The sequence below is a fragment of the Chiloscyllium punctatum genome, chromosome 16, assembly GCF_047496795.1.
Source record: "Chiloscyllium punctatum isolate Juve2018m chromosome 16, sChiPun1.3, whole genome shotgun sequence".
Classification (NCBI taxonomy): Eukaryota; Metazoa; Chordata; class Chondrichthyes; order Orectolobiformes; family Hemiscylliidae; genus Chiloscyllium; species Chiloscyllium punctatum.
In genome coordinates, this window is record NC_092754.1 from 69,727,809 (window position 1) to 69,746,116 (window position 18,308).

General features: G+C 52.3%; 1 protein-coding gene across 1 annotated transcript in view; it reads left to right on the plus strand.

Moving 5' to 3' along the window:
- The window catches only part of LOC140486833 (uncharacterized), a 33,155-nt gene extending 14,856 nt beyond the window's left edge, over positions 1–18,299 (plus strand). Inside the window, 2 exon segments of the mRNA XM_072585886.1 lie at positions 486–1,420; positions 16,560–18,299. Coding sequence (XP_072441987.1) covers positions 486–1,420; positions 16,560–17,960 — 2,336 coding nt within the window. The 3' untranslated portion in view covers positions 17,961–18,299.
- The last annotated feature ends 9 nt before the right edge of the window (positions 18,300–18,308 follow it).

Sequence of the window (18,308 nt, forward strand, 5' to 3'; positions counted from 1 at the left end):
GAGATGTCAGTCTTGATGTTTTTGCTTTTTCTGCCCCTGTAAGATCCTGAATCAGCACCTTCAGGGGAATTAGTTAGAGCAGAGTGAGAACAGAGGGGAAGGGAGAGTGGGATGGTGCTTTCAATTTTGTGGAACAACAAAAGAATATTCCACAGAAAGTAGAATTGCTTGTTCTGAATTTCTACCCTGCACTGATAGTGATGACGTTTGTAATCTCTTTTTGCAGAGTATATGAAAATCTGACGACTTGAAGTTTCAAAATCAACGGATGAAGGGCTTATTCCCGAAACATTGACTCTCCTGTTCCTCGGATGCTGCCTGACCTGCTGTGCTTTTCCAGCGCCACATTTTTTGACTGACTCTCCAGTGTCTGCAGTCCTCACTTTGATGTCAATGTCTGACAGTCTCTGAATCCATCGGGACCGCAACGGTTTTTGACTGTGATTTCTGGGAGAGGGATCAACGCTTTTTGGTTCCTCTTTGAGGATGTTTTCAGCATCAGTGGGACTGGACGAGAGATCCCACTGTTGCAGCGCACTGTGTGTGGAGCCTGAAACGGTTATACGGCCTGGGAAGGGGACTTCACGGCAGGGAGGGGCTCTACACGTGTTTGTGTGCAGCCGAAGCTGTGGCCATGGAGAAACCTGAGGAATCAGGCCCTGTGGAGAAACCGTGGAAGTGTGGTGACTGTGGGAAAGGCTTCCGTTTCCCGTCTGCCCTGGAGACTCATCGGCGCAGTCACACCGGGGAGAAGCCATTCCTCTGCCCTGTCTGCGGAAAGGCCTTCAGACATTCCTCCAACCTGCAGGCCCACCAGCGGATCCACACGGGGGAGAAGCCCTTCCGCTGTCCCGAGTGCGGGAAGGGCTTCGGCACATCCTCCCACCTGCTGACCCACCAGCGGATCCACACGGGAGAGAGGCCATTCACCTGCTCTCAGTGCAGGAAGGGCTTCAGGTATACCTCCCACCTGCTGACCCACCAGCGGGTCCACACGGGAGAGAGACCCTTCAGCTGCCCCAAGTGCGGGAAGGCCTTCAGCACTTCCTCCAACCTGCTGACCCACCAGCGGGTCCACACGGGGGAGAGGCCGTTCACCTGCTCTCTGTGCGGGAAGGGCTTCACCTGCTCCTCCAACCTGCGGAACCACCAGTGTATCCACACGGGGGAGAGACCCTTCAGCTGCCCCGAGTGTGGGAAGGGCTTTACCCAGGTCTCCTCCCTGCTGACCCACCAGTGGGTCCACACCGGGGAGAAGCCAGTCACCTGCTCTCAGTGTGGGAAAGGCTTCACCAGCTACTCCTCCCTGCGGGTCCACCAACGGATCCACACCGGGGAGAGGCCCTTCACCTGCTCTCAGTGCGGGAAGGCCTTCACCTACTCCTCCCACCTGCGGAAGCACCAGCGAGTTCACGTGCCATCGCAGGGGGATTGAAGGAGTGACGGCCGAGTGCCAATATCAGTTGGACTGTCGACCTGTTTCCGGGGACTCCCGGGTTCACAAATCCCGCCACGACAGATGTCAGAATCGGTATTCGGTCAAAAATGTGGAGTTCGGGATCTAACGATGAGACCGTTTCAGGGAGGGGGAGGTCGGGGGGGGAGAAAGCCCCCATCTGATTTCCCCCTCTCCCTTGTTAGGGAAGGGAACCGCCATTGTGGGAAAGGATTCACTCAGTCGTTCCAGCTGCATCCTTTACCCGGTCTGGTCTTCACCTGACTCCAGACCCACAGCAGTCTGGTTGACTCTACACTGCCCCTTCCTGGCAAATGAGCGGGGAGACACTGACTTGGAGACGGGGTACGGGTTAAAATTGCTGAGTGAGGCAATACTTCCTCCGGGTTACGGATGTACCAAGGATCCAATTACAAAGGGACAACTTGGTGCTGGCCAATAGTGAAGACAGTGAGGGGGGTGTGGGACAGGGGAGGTGTGGTGTGTGCAGGCAGTCAATACATGTAATAGCTTGTAACTTTGACTTTGGAAACAGAACCAGTCTGACTCAAGATTGGGATGCAGGCAGACTCTGACCTCACACCTTTAATGCATTGTCTGAGCTGAGATGTGAGCTTTTGCTATCAAACCTTGTTATCTCGAGAAGGTGACAACAAGAAGTTCAGGGATTCACATTGTAATGAGACCTGCAACCTATTTGAAAAGGTGGAAGACTTAACAATCCAGGTTTGTTGAATATACCATTTCAGTGGCAGGACGCTGGAATGTTTTGCTCTAAATTGTGTCTCAGGATCTTATCCCCCACAACCACCTGATGATGAGGCAGCACTCCAAAAGTTACTGCTTCCAAAGAAGCCTGTTGGACTCCAACCTGGAGTTGTGTGATTCTAGAATCTGGTCTCCAGCATCTGCAGTCCTTGTTTTTACCTCGTTGATTTTAACCCTACTGCGAATCCTCTTGCAAGGATGCCTGCCTTGAAAACGTTTCCCTCCTCTGTCTACAAGAATCTCAGGGAGTCCCTCTCCCACTGCAACTCCCAGGTCATTTCCTCTGCCCTGAGGCTCTTCAACCATATCCTGAAACAGACTCGCTACCACAGCCCCATTCGCTTCCTCAGTGCCTGCCTCCGTAACCAGCTCATCCCACACGGACTCCAGACCACCTTTAAACCAGCAGAGTTCGGATCCGAACAGGACAAACAGTACAGACTACAGATTCAAAAACACCAGCAACGGTTCTCCTTCAGGATCCTCCGCTCCACGCTTGCAGCAATGCGCCGTCACCTAACCTCTCTCCAGTCAGCCCTGCCTCAGCTGAGGGCCACACTCTCTCAGAATTACAAAGGACCCACTCTGTACTACATCCTCAGGAGAATTCATACTCTCAACAAACAGTATTTCAACTCCATCTTAAACATCAAAAACTGTAAGTACAACAAACCTTTATCCACCCACCTCCATAACCAGCGCTCCTCAAACATTCCAGAAGATTCCCCCGGCCTCTGAAATTGCTTGGACGCCATTAGCCATGCGGCTGGTGCAGCTGCCGCCCCCACGCTGATTGATGTCACTTCCGCCCCCATCATGGCTACTCTCACAGTCACTTCCGCCCCTCACAATTCCTCATGCGTCACATGTGACATCATTTCTGCCCCTCACATCATCGCTGATGTCACACGCTCAGTGACTTCCGCCACCTCTACTGCTGTGGTCACCCCCACTTCCGCCCCCACCAACGCCACTCACCTGCATTCTGCTGACATGCCCCCCACAGATCCCACTGTCGCCATTCCTGGCCTACAGAACCCTGAGGGGAACACAACCCCAGATCATGACTCCACCCCCCATTCCCCCCCACCATCACACCCACTCCAGTTACCGGCTCCGCCCCCACTCCCAGCTCCACACCCACACCAGATCCCAGCTCCCAGCCCTGCCGCGTTTTCACCATCCCCCCAGACCTCCCCCTCACTGAGGACGAACGATTAGTCCTCAGCAAAGGACTCATCTTCATCCCCCTCCGTCCACGCATCAATGAATTTAATACACGCCGTGATGTCGAACACTTCCTCCGCCTCCGAGCTTACTTTCACAATCTGGACTCCCGCCCACCTTCCGAGGACCCCTTCGCCCACCTCCAACACACTGCATCCACCTGGACACCCCGCGCTGGCCTATTACCTGCCCTCGACCTCTTCATTTCCAACTGCCGCCGGCACATTAACCGCCTCAACCAGTCTACCCCCCCTCCCCCACTCCAACCTCTCACCCTCACAACGCGCAGCCCTCCAATCCCTCTGCTCCAATCCCGACCTCACCATCAAGCCAGCGGATAAAGGGGGCGCAGTGGTAGTCTCGCGCACTGACCTCTACACCGCTGAAGCCAAACGCCAACTCGAAGACACCTCTTCCTACTGCCCCCTCGACCATGACCCAACCCCCCATCACCAACCCATCATCTCCCAGACCATACAGAACCTCATCACCTCAGGAGATCTCCCACCCACAGCTTCCAACCTCATAGTCCGGGAACCCCGCACTGCCTGGTTCAACCTCCTTCCCAAGATCCACAAGCCTGGCCACCCTGGCCGACCCATTGTCTCAGCATGCTCCTGCCCCACTGAACTCATCTCTACCTACCTATACACTGTCCTATCCCCCGAGTCCAGGAACTCCCCACATCTGTTTGAGACACCACCCACGCCCTCCACCTCCTCCAAGACTTCCGTTTCCCCGGCCCCCAACGCCTTATCTTCACCATGGATATCCAATCCCTCTACACTTCCATCCGCAATGTCCAGGGCCTCCAAGCCCTCCGTTTTTTCCTCTCCAGACGTCCCCAACAGTACCCTTCCACTGACACACACATTCGTTTGGCTGAACTGATCCTAACCCTTAACAATTTCTCCTTCGAATCCTCCCACTTCCTCCAGACCAAAGGGGTAGCCCATGGGCACACGTATGGGCCCCAGCTATGTTTGTCTCTTTGTTGGCTATGTAGAACAGTTGATCTTCTGTAATTACACCGGCACCACTCCCCACCTCTTCTTCCGCTACATTGATGACTGCATTGGCACCACCTCGTGCTCCCGCGAGGAGGTTGAGCAATTCATCAACTTCACCAACACATTCCACCATGACTTTAAAGTTAACTGGACCATCTCTGACACCTCCCTCCCCTTCCTCGACCTCTCCATCTCCATTAATGATGACCGACTTGACACCGACATTTTCTACAAACCCACCGACTCCCACAGCTACCTGGATTACACCTCTTCCGACCCTACCTCTTGCAAAAATGTCATCCCGTATTCCCAATTCCTCCGCCTCCGCCGGATCTGCTCCCAGGAGGACCAGTTCCACCACAGAACACACCAGATGCCCCCCTTCTTTAGAGACTGCAATTTCCCTTCCTACATGGTTAAAGGTGCCCTCCAACGCATCTCGTCCACATCCCGCACTCCTGCCCTCAGACCCCACCCCTCCAACCGTAACAAGGACAGAACGCCCCTGGTGCTCACCTTCCACCCTACCAACCTTCGCATAAACCAAATCGTCTGCCGACATTTCCCCCACCTCCAAAAAGACCCCACCACCAGGGATATATTTCCCTCCCCACCCCTTTTCCGCCTTCCGTATCTACTTGGTTAGGTCCACGCCCCCCCACAACCCACCCTCCCATCCTGGCACCTTCCCCTGCCACCGCAGGAATTGCAAAACCTGTGCCCACACCTCCTCCCTCACCTCCATCCAAGGCCCCAAATGAGCCCTCCACATCCATCAAAGTTTTACCTGCACATCCACCAATATCATTTTATTGTATCCGTTGCTCCCGATGCGGTCTCCTCTACATTGGGGAGACTGGAGGCATCCAACCAGAGCGCTTTAGGGAACATCTCCGGGACACCCGCACCAATCAACCACACCGTCCTATGGCCCAACATTTCAACCGCCGCTCCCTCACCACCAGACGCCTGGAGGAAGAACGCCTCATCTTCTGCCTCGGAACACTTCAACCCCAGGACATCAATGTGGACTTCAACAGTTTCCTCATTTCCTCTTCCCCCACCTCACCCTAGTTCCAAACTTTCAGCTCAGCACTGTCCCCATGACTTGTCCTTTCTATTTTCTTTTCCACCTATCCACTCCACCCTCCGCCTTGACCTATCACCTTCATCCCCTCCCCCACTCGCCTATTGTACTCTATGCTACTTTCTTCACTCCCCCACCCTCCTCTCACTAGTCTCTCCACGCTTCAGGCTCTCTGCCTTTATTCCTGATGAAGGGCTTTTTCCCAAAACATCGATTTTACTGCTCCTCTGCTGCTGCCTGAACCGCTGTGCTCTTCCAGCACCACTAATCCAGAATCTGGTTTCCAGCATCTGCAGTCATTGTTTTTACCCAATAGTAAAGACAGGGTGGGGGGGGTGAGGAGGAGGGGAGGTGTGGTGTGTGTGCGGGGGGGGGTGAGGAGGAGGGGAGGTGTGGTGTGTGTGCGGGGGGGGTGAGGAGGAGGGGAGGTGTGGTGTGTGTGCGGGGGGGGTGAGGAGGAGGGGAGGTGTGGTGTGTGTGCGGGGGAGTGAGGAGGAGGGGAGGTGTGTGTGCGGGGGGTGGGCGGGTGAGGAGGAGGGGAGGTGTGGTGTGTGGGGGGGGGTGAGGAGGAGGGGAGGTGTGGTGTGTGCGGGGGGGTGAGGAGGAGGGGAGGTGTGGTGTGGGGGGTGGGCGGGTGAGGAGGAGGGGAGGTGTGGTGTGTGTGCGGGGGGGGTGAGGAGGAGGGGAGGTGTGGTGTGTGTGCGGGGGGGGGTGAGGAGGAGGGGAGGTGTGGCGTGTGTGCGGGGGGGGGGGTGAGGAGGAGGGGAGGTGTGGTGTGTGTGCGGGGGAGTGAGGAGGAGGGGAGGTGTGTGTGCGGGGGGTGGGCGGGTGAGGAGGAGGGGAGGTGTGGTGTGTGGGGGTGGGGGTGAGGAGGAGGGGAGGTGTGTGTGTGCGGGGGGGGGTGAGGAGGAGGGGAGGTGTGGTGTGTGTGCGGGGGGGGGTGAGGAGGAGGGGAGGTGTGGTGTGTGTGCGGGGGGGGGTGAGGAGGAGGGGAGGTGTGGTGTGTGTGCGGGGGGGGGTGAGGAGGAGGGGAGGTGTGGTGTGTGTGCGGGGGGGGGTGAGGAGGAGGGGAGGTGTGGTGTGTGTGCGGGGGGGGGTGAGGAGGAGGGGAGGTGTGGTGTGTGTGCGGGGGGGGGTGAGGAGGAGGGGAGGTGTGGTGTGTGTGCGGGGGGGGTGAGGAGGAGGGGAGGTGTGGTGTGTGTGCGGGGGGGGTGAGGAGGAGGGGAGGTGTGGTGTGTGGGGGGGGGTGTGGAGGAGGGGAGGTGTGGTGTGTGTGCGGGGGGGGTGAGGAGGAGGGGAGGTGTGGTGTGTGCGCGGGGGGGGTGAGGAGGAGGGGAGGTGTGGTGTGTGCGGGGGGGGGTGAGGAGGAGGGGAGGTGTGGTGTGTGGGGGGGGTGAGGAGGAGGGGAGGTGTGGTGTGTGGGGGGGGTGAGGAGGAGGGGAGGTGTGGTGTTTGTGCGGGGGGGGTGAGGAGGAGGGTAGGTGTGGTGTGTGGGGGAGGGGTGAGGAGGAGGGGAGGTGTGGTGTGTGGGGGGGGTGAGGAGGAGGGGAGGTGTGGTGTGTGTGCGGGGGGGGGTGAGGAGGGGAGGTGTGGTGTGTGGGGGGGGTGAGGAGGAGGGGAGGTGTGGTGTGTGGGGGGGGTGAGGAGGAGGGGAGGTGTGGTGTGTGGGGGGGGGGTGAGGAGGAGGGGAGGTGTGGTGTGTGGGGGGGGGTGAGGAGGAGGGGAGGTGTGGTGTGTGTGCGGGGGGGGTGGAAAAAAAAATTGTGGCTCTACCCCTTTTTTCCCTGTTGGCATTTGGACACTTCAAATCTGTCAATGACAGCAGCAGCCTCAAAGAGCATACTGCGCATGTTTGCCGGTGTCAGCAACGCAGTACGCATGCTCGCCGGTGTCAGCAAAAATTGGTGCGCATGCGAATCGCTGTCGGCAAATAAAACGCGAGACCTTCTTTTGATTGACCAATAGGGAGCACAGGAGGACCGGAAGGACATTGGTCCTCCTGCCAATCAAAGTCACCCCATTGTCTGAATGCGGAAGTTGGACCATGAGGTTCTGAAGCTGCTGCTGCTGCTCCTGCTCGTGTCTGAATGAACATTGAGCTTCATCCCAGACTGCAAATTCCACCCTCTGTCCATTATCTGTGAGTACGGCACTCTCTTCTCTTGTCACCTTTTCCATTTATTTTTTTCATTCTGGGATTCAGTTGTTGACTTGCAGCAACTAAAAGGAAAGGGAGTGTGTCGGGATGGGGACAGAATCTGGAAACGGTGCTCCAGGTCTGTGTCTCAATTGACAAAATACACAGGCGGGCGGCTGGAAGAACACAGCAAGCCAGTCAGTATCAGGAGGTGGAGAAGTCAACGTTTCGGGTGTAACCCTTCTTCAGGATTGGGGATGGGTGTAGGGGGCGATGCAGATAAAGGGTGTGCTGGTTGGTGAGGTGGGCACAGGTGTAGACAGGTAGAGGGTTCGACCTAGGCAAAAGGGAGGACTGCAGATGCTGGAAACCAGAGTTTAGATCAGAGTGGTGCTGGAAAAGCACAGCAGGTCAGGCAGCATCAGAGGAGCAGGAAAATCGACGTTTCGGGCAAAAGCCCTTCATCAGAAATTTCCCCAGGGTAGGGGAGTCCAAAGCTAGAGGACATTTGTTTGAGCTGAGAGGGGAATGATTTAAATGGGACGTGAAGGACAACTTTTTCACAGAGACAGTTGTGCATATATGAAACAAACTGCTAGAAGAGTTGGTGGAGGCTGATACGATTATATTTAAAATGCATCGGGATGGTTTGGAGTTGTATGGGTTACGTGCTGGCAAACGGGACTAGATTAATTTCAGATATGTGGTCGGCACAGACAAGTTGGGCCGTAAGGTCTGCTTCCATGCTGTGAAAGCAGAAGTGTGGTTGTGAAGACTGGACTTTCTGAGCAGCTTTCAAAGATGTAAAAACAATGACTGCAGATGCTGGAAACCAGATTCTGGATTAGTGGTGCTGGAAAGGCACAGCAGTTCAGGCAGCATCCAAGGAGCAGCGAAATCAACGTTTCGGGCAAAAGCACTTCATTAGGAATAAAGGCAGAGAGCCTGAAGCGTGGAGAGATAAGCTAGAGGAGGGTGGGGGTGGGGAGAAAGTAGCATAGAGTACAATAGGTGAGTGGGGAAGGGGATGAAGGTGATAGGTCAGGGAGGAGAGGGTGGAGTGGCTTGGTGGAAAAAGAGATAGGCAGGTAGGACAAGTCCGGAGAAGTCATGGGGACAGTGCTGAGCTGGAAATTTTGAACTAGGGTGAGGTGGGGGAAGGGGAAATGAGGAAGCTGTTGAAGTCCACATTGATGCCCTGGGATTGAAGTGTTCCGAGGCGGAAGATGAGGCGTTCTTCCTCCAGGTGTCTGGTGGTGAGGGAGCGGCAGCGAAGGAGGCCCAGGGTCTCCATGTCCTCGGCAGAGTGGGAGGGGGAGTTGAAATGTTGGGCCACGGGGCGGTGTGGTTGATTGGTGCGGGTGTCCCGGAGATGTTCCCTAAAGCGCTCTGCTCGGAGGCACCCAGTGTTTTGCCCTTATTGGGAGCAGAAGAATGTAATCAAGTCTTGCATTTGTGAGAGAGCAACTGAGTAAGGAAGTACATCTGGGATTTTGGTGGTAAATGGGAATTCTTTGCACTGTGGGATGAAGCCCAACCCTATCCATTTATTTCAGCTGGTGGGTGAGACTCGGCAGTTCATGCAGGCAGTCAATCCAGGTAATATTTTATAAATTCCTGCCTTGGAAATAGAACTAGTCTGATTCAAGATTGGGATATAGACAGACTCTGATCTCACACCTTTAACGCATGGTCTGAGCTGAGATGACACCTTTTGTTATAAAACCTTAAGTTATTTCAAGGAAGTGTCTTTCAGGAAGTTCTGGGATTTACATATTAATGATACCTGCAGACCACTATGAAAGCTGAAAGGCTTAACAATCCAGGTTTGTTCAATATATCATTTCAGTGGCAGGACACCGTAATGTTTTTCTATAAATTCTGTGCGTTATGATCTTCTCCACAACCACCTGATGAAGGAGCAGCACTCCAAATGCTGGTCCTTCCAAATAAACCTGTTGGACAATAACCTGGGTGTGTGTGATTTTTTTTTTACTTTGTCCAGGTTAGGTTGGATTGATCATGCTAAAGTACTCTCAGTGCCCAGGGAGGTGCAGGTTTGTGTAAATTGGCTGTGCTAAATTACACATAGTGTCCAGGGATGCGCAGCTTAGAATGGATTGGCCACGCTAAATTACCTATAGTTCCCAGGAATGTGCAGGTTAGGGTTAATTGGCCAGGTCAAGCTATCCAGAGTGAAGATCTAGACCCCTCTTAAGGGGCCTTTTAGTTCGCGATTGGTCTAAAGAATCAATGAAATGCAGTCTGTACAAAGCAAGGTTATCAGTTTAATAAGGCATCTTGACCCAATTCTGTCCAACAACACAGTGATTAAAGCTTCTGTGTTCCATGGCGAAGTTGTGCAATTACATTTGAAAATGACACGTTATTTATTTAGGTTTTTTTAAGAGACAGTACAGCCTTAATTACAAGAAAAGACCAATCAAATGTAATAAGGTGACATGATTTAGAGCAGGTTAATCCAATGATATTTCCTGGGAAAGGGGTCTTAATTACGTAAATCATCATGCCATGGTAGCAGCTCAAGGTTAGTTCAAATGGTCAATTAATGTGTCCGTGTTCATTTTAAACAAACTCCATTGTCCTCTTATCTTTGGATTGTAGCTTAATTCTGCAAAACAGCAGGACAAGTTCACAGAGTTCAATCATTATTCTCAGCCATTTTGTTGTATTATTTTAAATTGAAAAGCCATTTTGTGGTTAGTAAAAATCTACATATACTTGTTGAGTCTGACAATACCCTAAATTCAAATTTTAGATCCTCACCTGAAGCATCAGAGTCTGAGGGGTGACCTGATAAACGTTTGTAAGAGGCATGGATATGGTGAATACCCAAGGTCTTTTCCCCAGGGTAAGGGAGTCCAAAGCTCGAGGGCATATGTTTGAGGTGAGAGGGGAATGATTTCAAAGGGACCTGAGGGGCAACTTCACGCAGAGAGTGGTGCATGTATGGAACGAGCTGCCAGAGGGAGTGGTGACGGCTGGTACAATTACAACATTTAAAAAGCATCCGGATGGGGATATGAATAGGAAGGGTTCGGAGGGATATGGGGTACATGCAGACAAATGAGACTAAATTAGTTTAGGATATCTGATCAGATGAATTGGACCAAAGGGTCTGTTTCTGTGCTGTACGACACTAATCGTCTTTGGCGAAAGCAGAAGTGTGGTTGTGAAGACTGGACTTTCAGACCAGCTTTCAAAGATGTTTTATCCTTACTGGGAGCAGAAGAAGTTACAATGAAATCTTGCATTTGTGAGACAGCGACTAAGTGAGTGAGTACATCCCAGATTTTGGTGGAAAGTGGGAATTCATTACACTGTGGGGATGAAGCCGTACCCTATCCAGTCATTTCTGCTGGTGGGTAAGACCAGACCTCAAGACTAGGGGGAGTAGATTTAGGACAGAGATGAGGAGGAGAAAGTGAGGACTACTGCTCTTCCTGGACTATAGTGAATCTATGGAATTGTCTTCATTAAGTATATTCAAAATGGGTTTTTGCATGGTTAGGGAATTAAGGGTAGTTGGGGCAATGCTGCTAGGAGGAGCTGAGACGATGGATAGATCGGCCATGATCACAATGAAGAACGGGGCACGCTGGATGGGCCAAATGGTTGACTCCTGCTTTTATTACTGTGAATTTCCCATGGCTAGCCCACCTAATCTGCACGTTACTGGGCACTGAGTAATTTAGCATAGCAAATCCACTCTAACTTGCACCTACCTGGACACCATGGGTAATTTAGCACAGCCAATCCAATCGAAGCCACTGAACACTGGGTAACTGAACATGGTCAATCCACCTGAACCTGGACAAAGTTAAACATCACATAACACCAGGTTATAGCCCAACAGGTTTATTTGGAAGTAGCACTAGCTTTCGGAGCACTGCTCTATCATCAGGTGGTTGCGGAGTATAAGATTAGAACGCACAGAATTTATGGAAAAACATGACAATGCCTGCTCGTGAAATGATATATTGAACAAATCTGGATTGTTACCCCTCTCATCTTTTACAGTGGGTTACAACTACCATTCATATCTAAATCTCAATAACATAAGGTTTTATAACAAAAGGTAACAACATCTGGGCGGCACGGTGGCTCAGTGGTTCTTAATTCTGCCTCACAGCGCTTGGGACCCAGGTTCAATTCCAGCCACTCGCCACAGTCTGTGTGGAGTTTGCACATTCTCCCCGTGTCTGCATGAGATTTCTCCAGGTGCTCCGGTTTCCTCCCACAATCCAAAAATATGCAGGTGAGGTGAATTGGCCATGCTTAAATTGCCCAGTGTGTTACATGCATTGGTCAGGGGGTAAATATGGGGAATGGGGCCTGGTGGGTTACTCTTTGGAAGGTTAGTGTGGACCTGTTGGGCCAAAGGGCCTGTTTCCGTACTCTAGGGAATCTAATCCAATCTCAGCTCAGACAATGCGTTAAAAGTCAGAGTCTGTCTTTATCCCCACCTTGAATCTGACTAGTTCTGTTTCTAAAGTAGGAATTTATAAAATACAATATGTTCTGACAGCTTGCAGATTGTGCATTTTTGAGCAAAATAGAATTTATCTGAAAATATAATTCTGCAAATGCAAATTCACCCCCAAGGACTTGTGTGTGCTTACAGCAAAAAAGTTTATTTCCGTGCTGTGTATCTCTGTCTATTTGGTAACAGATGCTTTATTTCTGTTGGTGTAAATATTGTTGTAAATCATAGCTACGTACGAACAGTTACATGTAAGGGAAAGAGAATTCCTCAAGTAGGGCACTATCAGAATCCTGGGAGACCCCTATTTCTGGTTTACTTCCTATTGACAAACATTAAGCATGAGCACGTATTTATTTCTGTTTTTTTTGTTTCACTTTTCTTGTTTGATTCCCTGGTACGCCTACACTCTGTGACTGGTCGGTTGTCAGGCTGGGAGATAGTGGATTGGGTTTCGATTGACTGAATGTTGTATTGTTCTGGAAGGTGTAAAAGGGTTGAGGGGTGGGGTGTTGGGGAATCAAAACTTCAGCAGAGCTGAACATCTTGCTCTTTGAGAACAGGGAGATCAACAGAGGACAGAGAAGCCAGGACCTGAAATCCGACCTGACACCGGATTACTGTGATCAGTGTTTTGATTTGCAATGCCAACCCTCTGCCTTCACCTAGCTTCCCGTTTGACTACCCCCCTCGACGTTCAAGGACTAATCCTTGTCGTCCTGAAGCCACGTCTCTGTAAGGAGTCTCAGACCATAATTATTCTCTTCAATGTGTGCAGTCAATTCATTCACTTTTGTAACAGTGCAGCATACATGCAGACACCCTGTTTTCGGTTTAGATCTTTGCAATCCAGATTTAATTGCTGGTACATTTCCTCTCCTTGTCTCCATCATTCTGTGATGTTCATTTCCCACATCACTACATTGCTCACTGGCCTTGATTGGGATTGGCCGTGCGAAATTACCCACAGTGCCCAGGGATGTGCAGGTTAGGTGTATTTGTCAGGGTAATGTAGAGCAGTATGGGTGGGTTCCCCTTCAGAGGGTTAGGTGTGGACTCGTTGGGCCGAGTGGCCTGCTCCCACACTGTGGGGATTCTCTGAAGCGAAGGGATGGTTGCAAACGGTGCAGGACAGGACAGCGCAGGCGCAATGCGTGCGCCCGGCTTGGCCCCGCCCACCCGCTCCTATTGTGGCGTCACAACGCGGAAGTGACACTGAATGAATGAAAATCCCTCCGTCTGGGCAAATGGTGGGGCGGGAAAATCTGTTCACTTGGAGCAATGGGAGTGAATCCAGGACGGGAGCAGACCCTGTCAGCTCAGGGATGGGAGTTAATTACCGCGGAGGGTCGGCAGGAGGGAGTCTGACGAATAGATTGGATTCGGGGACTGGGGACGGGGCAAGTCAGTCATCTCCCGATAGAGAGGAGTAACATACTACCGCCTCTGGTGTGAAGAGCGTTCTGTGGGCCTGTATAAATAAGTTCCTTGTGGATTGAGGAGTTTCCCCTATCAGGCTTCCCTTTTCTCGAATCGGCCCGTCCTACAAAAAGGGATGGTGTTCCTGGGCGTCCTTAAAATATTTACCATAATGACGGGGTTGATCATTTTTATCCTCACTAGGCTTGCGTCTGCAGGTAAGATCAAAAAGACAGGTTCGGTAAAGACATGGTAACTCCCCCTGATTTCTACTGTCCAGATGGACCATCTGGTCTTTCTGATGGAAGAGTCCATTACAATAATCAATCTTCATCACGTTCCACACGTCAAAGGCGTCTGGTCCGGTGCACTGGACGACATCTCCTCAGTATGGGTGGTGATAACCTCTGATCATTCCTGGTCCCATCCATACTTAGTGGCTTTCCCCATCAGGATGTTGTACGTGATCAGAAAGGTGAGGAGATAAGTGATCCCCCACATGTTCCTCCTCTTAGTTCAAGTATCTGTAATAAGATTAACATTAGAACAACAGCAAGATTCAAAAACCCAAATGGACAGGGTCCACTCCTTTTGTTGGGATTCCAGAATTCTCTCCTCGTCTTTCCCCCTTTTGATTGGTGCGGTCAATCAATTTACAACGGTGCAGTTGGACCCAAGCTGAGTGCCCAGCGACTGTGACCGCCATAGGGGTTGGAAGTAGAACCTGGAAGGGGCCATCCCAACGAGGTTGGAGACCTTTGCCAGTCCAGTTCTTGACGAGCACCAACGAACTGGGCTCTACCCGTGATGAGGCTGAAACGGAGGGAACATCGCTGTAGGCCGCATGCTCCTGAGAGTGAAAGGCACGCATAACACTAGTTAGAGCAAGAACATAACCAATGATTGCTTCGGTCACGTGGTGGACATGGACTGAGAAGGGAGCCGAACCGTTCCAAGGGGTACGGAGGGGGTGACCAGAGAGACTCTCAGCTGGAGACAGTCGTGTCTTGCCCGCAGACATGGATCACATCTGGAATAAGGCCACAGGGATTAACATAACCAGGAGAGGCCAGATTCGGCCATTAATTTGGCAAGGTTAGTCTTGAGTCTGGTTAAAAATTCAACAAGGCTGGTCACCTGAGGATGATAAGCACCGTGCAGTTCCCGACAAATACAAAGCTGGGAACAGAGTTCTCCGTTAATATTACATGCAAAGTGTGGTCCATTGTCTGAGCTAATGCATGCAGGTATACTGAAGGGGGGAATTCTTTCCTTAAGCAAAATCTTTATCACAGTCTCAGCAGTAGCGTTAGGAGGAGGGTAGGCTTCAATCCACTTCGAAAAGACATCAGCAATAAGCAAAACATATTTATAGCAACTCAACTCATTTCTCCAACTCAATGAAATCCAGTTGAAGTGTCTTCAAGGGACCCTCCAGCAAGGGAGTTCTCGTAGAGATACTTGAACTAAGAGGTGGGGGATCGCCTACTCACTGACCTGTTTGATCACGTACAACATCCTGATCGGGAAAGTCACTGACTGAGTATCGATGCGATCTGGAACGATCTGAGATTATCCTGGTGTCATCTGGTGCACCAGACCAGATGCTTTCAACGTGGAGTCGCTTGAGCGATGGAGTGAGCTGCCAGAGGAAGTGGTGGGTGCTGGTACGATGACAAGTTAAAAGGCTCCTGGATGGGCATCTGAATATGAAGGGTTCAGGTGGGTCAGGGCCAAGTGATGGCAAATGTGACTGGAGTCATAGAGATGTACAGCACAGAAACAGACCCTTCGGTCCAACTCTGTCCTTGCTGACAAGAGAGCCAACCCAATTTAGTCCCAGCTGTCAGCACCCGGCCCATATAGGGGGCAAGTGATGGCAAATTTGACTAGATTAATTTAGGATATCTGGGCAGGTTGGGCCAAAGGTTCTGTTTCCGTGCTGTGTGACTCTAATTGTCTTCAGTGAAAGCAGAAGTGTGGTTGTGAAGGCTGGACTTTCAGAGCATGTTTTGCCCTGACTGGAAGCAGCTGAAAATGTGTTGTTGGAAAAGCGCAGCAGGTCAAGCAGCATCCAAGGATCAGGAGAATTGACGAACCAGGCGTGAGCCCTGAAGAAGGGCTCATGCCCGAAGCGTCGATTCTCCTGCTCCTTGTATGCTGCCTGACCTGTTGTGTTTTTCCAGCAACAGATTTTCAGCTCTGATCTCTAGCATCTGCAGTCCTCATTTTCTCCTGACTGGAAGCAAAAGAGTTGGACTGAAGTGTGTTGGTGTTAATGCCTTGATGTCTCATTTTGCTCCCACCTTCCCAGGGACGTTAACCATTTTGTGTCTGGTCCTTCCTCAAGAAGCTGCATTGCAGGTTCACCCTGAATTGACACTTTTATTGCTTCCCAAAATCAGACCTGTTCACTCTCAGCAGGATCCCAGTGTTGTGAAAGATATTAACTTTCAGGTGGAGGTATCCAAAATTCAGAGAGATGTCAGTCTTGATGTTTTTGCTTTTTCTGCCCCTGTAAGATCCTGAATCTTCAGGGGAATTAGTTAGAGCAGAGTGAGAACAGAGGGGAAGGGAGAGTGGGATGGTGCTTTCAATTTTGTGGAATAACAAAAGGAAAGGATATTCCACAGAAAGTAGAATTGATTGTTCAGAATTTCTACCCTGCACTGATCATCCCTTTTGTAATCCCTTTTTGCAGAGTATTTGAAAATCTGAAGACTGAAGTTTCAAAATCAACGAATGAAGGGCTTACACCCGAAACATTGACTCTCCTGCTCTCCAAATGCTGCCTGACCTGCTGTGCTTTTTGATTGACTCTCCAGTGTCTGCAGTCCTCACTTTGATGTCAATGTCTGACAGTCTCTGAATCCATTGGGACCGCAACTATTTTTGACTGTGATTACTGTGAGAGGGATCTACACTTTTTGGTTCCTGTTTGAGGACGTTTTCAGCATCAGTGGGACTGGACGAGAGACCCCTCTGTTACAGCGCACTGTGTGTGGAGCCTGAAACAGTTATACGGCCTGGGAAGGGGACTTCACGGCAGGGAGGGGCTCTACACGTGTTTGTGTGCAGCTGAAGCTGTGGCTATGGAGAAACCTGAGGAATCCCGCCCCGTGGAGAAACCGTGGAAGTGTGGTGACTGTGGGAAAGGCTTCCGTGTCCCGTCTGCCCTGGAGACTCATCAGCGCAGTCACACCGGGGAGAGGCCATTCCCCTGCACCGACTGCGGGATGGCCTTCAGACATTCCTCCCACCTGTTGGCCCACCAGCGGGACCACACGGGGGAGAGGCCCTTCAGCTGTCCAGATTGTGGGAAGGCCTTCAGATATTCCTCCTCCCTGATGAGGCACCAGCGTGTCCACACGGGGGAGAGGCCCTTTAGCTGCCCCGAGTGCGGGAAGGCCTATACCGACATCTCCTCCCTGATGAGGCACCGGCGGGCCCACACTGGGGAGAGGCCCTTCAGCTGCCCCGAGTGCGGGAAGGCCTTTACCGACATCTCCTCCCTGATGAGGCACCAGCAGATCCACACGGGGGAGAGGCCCTTCAGCTGCCCCGAGTGTGGGAAGGCCTTCAGTTATTCCTCTGCCCTGCGGAGCCACCGGCGCATCCACACGGGGGAGAAGCCCTTCAGCTGCCCTGAATGTGGGAAGGCCTTCACAGACGTCTCCACCCTGCAGAAGCACCAGCGTATCCACACGGGGGAGAGGCCCTTCAGCTGCCCCGAGTGTGGGAAGGCCTTTACCCACGGCTGCGCCCTGCGGAGACACCAGCGTGTCCACACCGGGGAGAGGCCCTTCAGCTGCCCCGAGTGTGGGAAGGCCTATACTGACATCTCCTCCCTGATGAGGCACCAGCGGGCCCACACGGGGGAGAGGCCCTTCAGCTGCCCTGAGTGTGGGAAGGCCTTTACCGAAGTCTCCTCCCTGATGAGGCACCAGCGGATCCACACGGGGGAGAGGCCCTTTACCTGCTCTCAGTGCGGGAAGGCCTTCAGCAATTCCTCCACCCTGCTGACCCACCAGCAGATCCACACGGGGGAGAGGCCGTTCACCTGCTCTCAGTGCGGGAAGGGCTTCACCAGCTCCTCCAACCTGCGGAGCCACCGACGCGTCCACACGGGGGAGAGGCCCTTCAGCTGCCCCGAGTGTGGGAAGGCCTTTAGCGATTCCTCGAACCTGCTGGCCCACCAGCGGATCCACACCGGGGAGAGGCCGTTCACCTGCTCTCAGTGCGGGAAGGGCTTCACCCGCACCTCCCACCTGCTGACCCATCAGCGAGTTCACGTGCCATTGCAGGGGGATCGATTGGACTATCAACCCGGTTCCGGGGAGTCCCGGGTTTGAATCCCGCCAAGACAGATGGCAGAATCGGTATTCGGTCAGAAATGTGGAGTTCGGAATCTAACAATGAGACCGTTTCAGGGAGGGGGTGGTGCGGGGGAGAAAGCCCCCATCTGATTCACTCTCTCCCTTGTTAGGGAAGGGAACCACCATTGGGGGAAAGGATTCACTCAGTCGTTCCAGCTGCATCCTTTACCCGGTCTGGCCTACACCTGACTCCAGACCCACAGCAGTCTGGTTGACTCTACACTGCCCCTTCCTTGCAAATGAGCAGGGAGCCACTTACTTGGAGACAGGGTATGGGTTAAAATTGCTGAGTGAGGCAATACTTCCTCCGGGTTGCGGATGTAC